The sequence below is a fragment of the Vicia villosa genome, linkage group LG6 (genome assembly GCF_029867415.1).
Source record: "Vicia villosa cultivar HV-30 ecotype Madison, WI linkage group LG6, Vvil1.0, whole genome shotgun sequence".
Taxonomy (NCBI): Eukaryota; Viridiplantae; Streptophyta; class Magnoliopsida; order Fabales; family Fabaceae; genus Vicia; species Vicia villosa.
In genome coordinates, this window is record NC_081185.1 from 150,459,923 (window position 1) to 150,466,549 (window position 6,627).

The window sequence follows — 6,627 nt, forward strand, 5'->3', positions numbered from 1 at the left end:
ATTAAGATCATTACCATGTTGCAGTATTTAGCTACTAAACACATGAGATTTGGCTACGAAAAGCTAACAAGTAGTAAAAGGATTATGAGAGTTGGAAAACGTTGCAGTTGGGTGAAGTCTTTGAATGGAAGACTACGTGGTTTAAGGTTATCAAGGTCTAGGAAGTTTTTGTCTACAGTTATGTTTTCAAGCAGAATTGTGAGAATCTACAAAGAAGTTGTAGATAGAATTATGAACATGGAAAACAGCTATCCAACTATTGTTCTACCAACTCAACTGGGTCTTCCTACTCTAGTTCATCCCTCAGCTGTTTGCAGGAGAAGTGTCATGATTCTTCCTAACAGAAAAATAATTTTGTATTAATTGAAAGTTTCTATGGTATTGAATGTTAGATGTGGTTATTGACAGTTTTTCTTATCCATTCATGTTACAAGCAAACGTTTTTTTTAGGCTTTCGCACCGGTTTCTGACCTACATAGTAAATCGACTAATCCAACTCGTGCTACGGAGGCACATGTACTGGCCAAGCGTTGTTTCTGCCAGAAATCTAATCCGGTATTCCCCAAATATCGTCCTTTGCAGAGGATTTCTTGCTTCTTTGATATTCAACTTTGTTCTTTAGCTTTATTCATATATTGTTCTTATTCAACATAGTAAGATTTTTATCTAATAACATTGTAAACATATCCAACTACACCTAAATATCAAAATTGTCGTCCTTATTCAAATAAATTATGCAAAAATCTTCCTTTTATCTTTCACTCTAAAATTTTACCCTTCTCTTACATTTATTTATGAATGTGTTTTTTTTCCTCCAATTATTCATACATAATATTGGAGAATAGACTATCAAAAGATAGGTTTATTATCTTTATGTAACTAAATGGTTACTAAATTAGTTAGGGTGGTTAGGTTGCGTAACTAACTTCAAGTTAAAATCTATAACTTAATGATCTTAACTTTTATAAAAAGAAAGTTTTCTCTTTTTCAAAAGTAATAAACACAATATTAAATCAATAAGATATTTCTCTCTTTAATAGTAAAGCAGAAATCATCTATTAAAAAAAAAGAAAAAAAATAGTGGTATAGAGCACATAAGTAGTTAAGGGTATCAGAAGTGCGTAAGGACTACAACCCAGGCGATCGGCCAAGCTGAAAGCAATAAGAAAAGCTAAAAAAACCATAACTAGAGGGAAAAAAACTAACAAACAATCTATTTTCTTTCCCATGCACGAGTGTTCATTCAATTTGGTATCATACACCTAAGAGGGACCCATTTTCACTGTATCATCACCATCTTCGTTGAAGATTCAGGCTTCAAAGAAGCTTCATAGTTTGAAAATCGTGTTCCACATCGAGTTTTAGAGAAACTTCAATGGAAGATCTAGTTCACCACAGTATTCACATCTTGGAGTTCAAACTCCTAAGCAACATCAACATAACTTGCGTTTTCAGGTTTTGCAAATACGTGTGCGTCAAAACTGTCAATCAAGCTTCAAGAAAACAATTTCTTTTTGTGGAATAAATAATTTGAAGGTCATTCTCTCACACAAACTCCACAAACTAGTAGTAAATACTCAAATCCATCCTACGTTCAAAACATAAAATGATAGAATTGCTAAAATAGTTTCTACAAATTATAGTGTTATGATATGCAAGATTAGCACTACCATGCCCAAGTCAGTATGAGAGTGAGATGAAGTGACTCAGGTTTGAATTTGAATTACTTGAGAAATGGCACATCCCCTATTTTATATAGTAGGGCAATTATAATGACTAGCTAATCTAACAGTGTGAGATGTAGAGATATGTCTAATTGATCTTGGGTTGGGATACGTGCTTCCACGTCTTGGATTGTGTACATATACCACATGCAGTCTCATGAGCTATTTCACTCTCAAGGTTGTAGTTATTTGGCATTATGGACATCCCAAAATAATTCCCCTCCCAAGCCCTTGCCCTTGTTCTATAGGGTAAGAGAATTATTAAGTTTTCTTACTCCTGCCGGTCATTGATCGGTTTGAGTGAAAAGTTGTGATATGACAATATTTTGGAATACCGTTTCACAAATAATTTGAAGTCTTTTTTATTCAAACTTTTTCAAGTCATTTTCAATCAATGCGAGTAAACCTTGGTCAACACCAAGCCGATTTTCCACGCAAATGCAATAAATCATTGGTTAACACCAAGTTCTTTTCAAACTCTTGATCATTATCAAGTCCTTTTTTAAACCTCAAACCAAGCTAAACCATTTTCAAAAAGCCAAAATACCTGATTATTATTTTCTGAGATTTGTGGATGTTGCATGTTTGGTGTATGCTGAAATTTCACAAGTGTGTTGCGCACTCGTGGTTAAGTTACGTGGTTGCTCGACCGTTAATTGTCATCCGATTGTGAAGGGAACAAGTTTGGAAAACCAGAGCGAGTCTAGGTAAATGACGAGCTCGAGACTGCGTGCGGGGCCAAGAGCTCGTGGCGTGAACGTCCCATCACGAGCTGGGTGTTCTGCCGAATCGGTACTACGACGGTGAAGCTAGGTGTAGCCTTCCCCGTCGGGCCAACGTGCCACTCGTGCGAGCGAGAGTTCGACCTTTGTTGTCACAGAGAGGTTCGCGTCCGTACCCTGACGCGTTTCCTTATCCGATCGAGCGCTATTGTCGGCGAGGGCTGGCTAGATGGTTACTTGGTTAACTATAGTATTGTCTGAGTTTTTCAGCATTTCAGAGTCGAACAAGTTTTTTCCCAAGTAGGTTTTCGAGGTAGTAGGCCTCGTTGTCCGTCTTATCTCTAACTTGGTATGAGCCTTCCCAATTAGGGGTGAGTTTGCCCTCACGTGAGTCTTTCATGTTTCTGCGTAAGAATAGCGAGCCGATTTCAAATTCGCGTTTATGACTTTCGCGTCGTGGCACAAAGTTATTTGTTGCTTTAATTTGGTTTCACGGAGAGATGCTCCCGATCAGATTTCTTCGACCACGTCCAGTTCCTCTCTCATGGCTTCGTCGTTCAATTCTTCTTCGAGGGGGGATTCAGTTTGACGAGAGGGCTCTCTGATCTCGACAGGGTTTGATGTTTGTAACGACTAACGTGTGTGTTATTGGGCCTGAAGCGTAAATGGGTCTGCTCGGCCATAGTTCCAGATTGGGCCTGTTTGACCCCGGGCAAGAGACTTGGGCTTGCTCGGCCCAGACCAGAACAAATTCTTCTCATTTAAAAAAATTCTAAAGTTTGGTGAATAAATATTTCACACTATTCTAAACATGTATGTAAAAAAATTCAAAAATAATTAAACAGTTTTCAAGAGAATTAAAACTGAATTCATAAAATTTTTGTAGAGACTACAAATAAAATTTAAAATATTTATAAACAATCAAAACATATTTAATTTTTCTAGTAACATATTCTTAAAAAAAAAAACTTTCTCTAAATTATTGTTTTTTTTTATTACTTGGTTCATGAACGAAGCTAAACAATCAAATTGTCAAAACTCAAAATAGAGTTTGAAATTATGTTGGAATTGGTTCGCTTAATTATAGTTGCGAATTTATTGTGAGAATCTTTAACTCTCGGCATTATCTCCAAAAACAACTGTTTTTCCTATATTTCTTGAACCTCAAACAAAAACAAAAACCCTTACTGTGAGTCCCCACTACGATTTGAGCAGCGGTTGACGACGCGGTGATCCGAGGGGCAGTTTGAAAATTCGGTAACATCCTTCTCACCTTCACTCTCTATCATCACCTTCATGTTTATGTGCACTCTTATCTTATTCATAACAACTCTATTGTGTTCACTAATTTTATTCAAAACCTAATCCACTCCTAATAATAACTATTCTACTCCAATTTGGGTATACGGTGGTTGAGAAATCATAAAATCTTTGACTCCAATTTCACATAACTATTCTACTGTGAGTTAATTAATAATAACTATCACCAAATTTCATTGTTCAAGTAATTTTGTTGTTTTTTTTTTATTAAAAGTTGAAATTCATTTACTGTTTGCAGAAAGAATTAGAGAGAGTTTATGGCAAAGGATACAAAGTTGAAAGCTAATGTCGATAGGATTAGTGAGTTACCAGATGAGTTGCTGTGTCACTTACTCTCCTTTCTTCCTCCTAATTTCGCTTACACCACCCGTCTTCTTTCCAAGAGGTGGAAACCACTATACAAATTCACAGTGGATCTCCATTTTGATGATAAATTCGTGAAAGGTGAAGAGGATTTCCTATGCTTCCGTCGCTGGGTTGACAAAGTCATGCTATCCCCAGAAATGAATAGCCAACCTATTAGAGCCTTTCACCTTAACTGTTGCCATTCTGAATTATTACTTTTCAACCATGATCAATGGATTGAAGCTGCAAAACTGCGTGGCGTTAGGGATCTCCAACTCTCCATGTTTCATTTTTATACTGCTTTCAAAATGTATATGGCCCACTCTAATTCCTTGGTGGATAAATTTATCTCCGTAGCACCCAACAACATTTTTAGTTGTCGAACCCTTGTTATTCTCAAACTCGAGAGATTATGTGTGGCGGGCAATATTTTGTCCGTAGATCTTCCCTCCCTTAAAACCCTTCATTTGAAATGTGTTTATTTACAAAATTTAGAGGATCTCAAGAAGTTGATATCTGAATCATTGGTTCTTGAAGATTTGTATGTTATGGTTGGCTACAAAGAAAGTGCAAGTATCCCACCCACACGAGTGGGTAACGGTCCATATCATGTTTTCTTTAAAGCGATATATTATAATGTCCAGTTTCTGCAGGTACAAATACGATATGACTTCCTTAATTATTTTCAGATACCTCAATTATTCAATGAAGTTGTAAAAGAAAATCTTTGTTTATAATAGTGATTGGATTGATGTCATTTCAATTATTTTCTTATCTTTGTTTTTTTGTCTCGAGGAATTTGCAGTTAGAGGTGATGCTTCCCAATGAAAACATCATTTCCTATTTCAAAGGCTCTAATGTTTTTCCAAGCTTGATCCACCTTGAGTTAATGTTTGTTCACTCTTATGGCTGGGATGACTTAATGGATGTGCTCCAGAATTGTCCCATCCTTGAAATTCTTTTAATTGCTAAGGTTTGTCCCATTTATTATATATATATTCTGTATTTTTTAGTGTATTCTATAAATCTTGTTATTTACTTATGTTTTTAGCTGTGGACACTTGAAGTATGCAAATGCACTCCCACCTTTTAATATAATTAGAATAATAAAACTTGAATGTTTGTATTGTATTATATTTCCTCTCCCTTTTTTTTGGAAATGCTAATAGTGCCCTCAGGGCAATGGTTAAGACTTTAAAAATAGTAAATTTATCTCGGTAATCTGCGTATTTAATGTCTCAAAAATTGAAATATTAAATTTTCAATAAAATATTTTCTTTTTTTGGAATGCTTAACCATTGCCCCGAGGGAACTGGTTAGCAAGACCCTTTTTTTTTTTATATTCGAACCAACTCACCTCAATTTTTATATATTGTTGTATTCTGTCATTGTGTTTCTTGAAATAGATTTTCCCCAAATACACCAAAAATGCGGATGACAAAAGTTCGTGGGCATTAAAACTCACCAGCATATCATTGACAAAGTGGAAATGTCCAAACTCTGTTCCTAAATGCATTTCATCTCACCTCAGATCTTGCACGGTAACCTTTGATGGTATGTTGGATTCACTTCGAGTTGCAAAATATATTTTACAGAATGCTCCACTTTTACAAGTCATGACAGTCAAAAGTTCAAAGTCAACCGATTCGATTTACCAGCGGAAATGTTTAGATGAACTAAACTTTTGTCCAACGATTTCACCCTTTTGTAAACTATCGGTGGAATGGTTCTAGTTTTCAAGATATGTGTGGTTTACACGCAATCGACAATGCTTAAGAATAATGTTGATATTTAAGTTGCTTGGTTTACACGCAATCGGCAATGCTTAATAATAATGTTGGTACTTAAGTTGCTTGGTGTTGAAGTTATCTTGATGCTCTTGTTTAGTTTATCTTTAGGTGGTTCTTTTCTCTTTCCATGTGATCAGCTATTAGCTGGTGGATTGTATAAAAGCTTCTGCTACTTCATGTTCCTATTAGTGACTAGCTAGATAATATCATAATTAACTTGTATTTTTATTTTTGACAAAAGAAAGCTTGGTGTGGATTTCTCAATTTTGTTTGCAACATCATACATAAGCATATGATAGGCCTCGAAGCATTGCTTGAATTTTCTTAGTCATGATGCAATATAGATTCACCTTTATAGAGTATTCTATATAATTTTTTTTTTACCATCAGTATCTGGTCTACTGAACTGGAACTGACTAATTCGATACGAGAGTTACTTATGACATTAAATGGTATCAATCCGCTTCCGATCGCAGTTATGGAGGAATCGGAACGTAGTCCTCTCTATCATATAATTTGATCAAGCAAAAGTAACTGATAGAGTTATTGCAATGTCTGAATACGTTTGCATTGATTAACCAAGTGGCAATATGTGTGTATCCTTACATCTTCCAAGTCTGAAAAATGTCCATGTCTTAGGTCCAATTTCCATTAAACGCCTTTACTCGAAAACTTGCGATGCGGGATTTTTTCATAGTTAGGAAGAATCTATAGGCAACCCCCCCC

General features: G+C 35.7%; 1 protein-coding gene across 1 annotated transcript; it reads left to right on the top strand.

Moving 5' to 3' along the window:
- The first annotated feature begins 3,490 nt into the window (after positions 1–3,490).
- On the top strand, positions 3,491–6,165 carry LOC131612756 (FBD-associated F-box protein At4g10400-like). Its single transcript, XM_058884506.1, has 4 exons — positions 3,491–3,703; positions 4,005–4,764; positions 4,917–5,084; positions 5,518–6,165. The coding sequence occupies exons 2-4, from the start codon at positions 4,024–4,026 to the stop codon at positions 5,842–5,844; spliced, it is 1,236 nt and encodes a 411-aa protein (XP_058740489.1). The 5' UTR covers positions 3,491–3,703; positions 4,005–4,023; the 3' UTR covers positions 5,845–6,165.
- The last annotated feature ends 462 nt before the right edge of the window (positions 6,166–6,627 follow it).

Bases quoted from the DNA above. Each gene is read 5' to 3' on its own strand.
- LOC131612756 (XM_058884506.1), top strand. From the start codon at position 4,024: ATGGCAAAGGATACAAAGTTGAAAGCTAATGTCGATAGGATTAGTGAG. The intron at 4,765-4,916 runs GTACAAATACGA...AGGAATTTGCAG, and splicing joins ATAATGTCCAGTTTCTGCAG to TTAGAGGTGATGCTTCCCAA. The intron at 5,085-5,517 runs GTTTGTCCCATT...TTCTTGAAATAG, and splicing joins AAATTCTTTTAATTGCTAAG to ATTTTCCCCAAATACACCAA.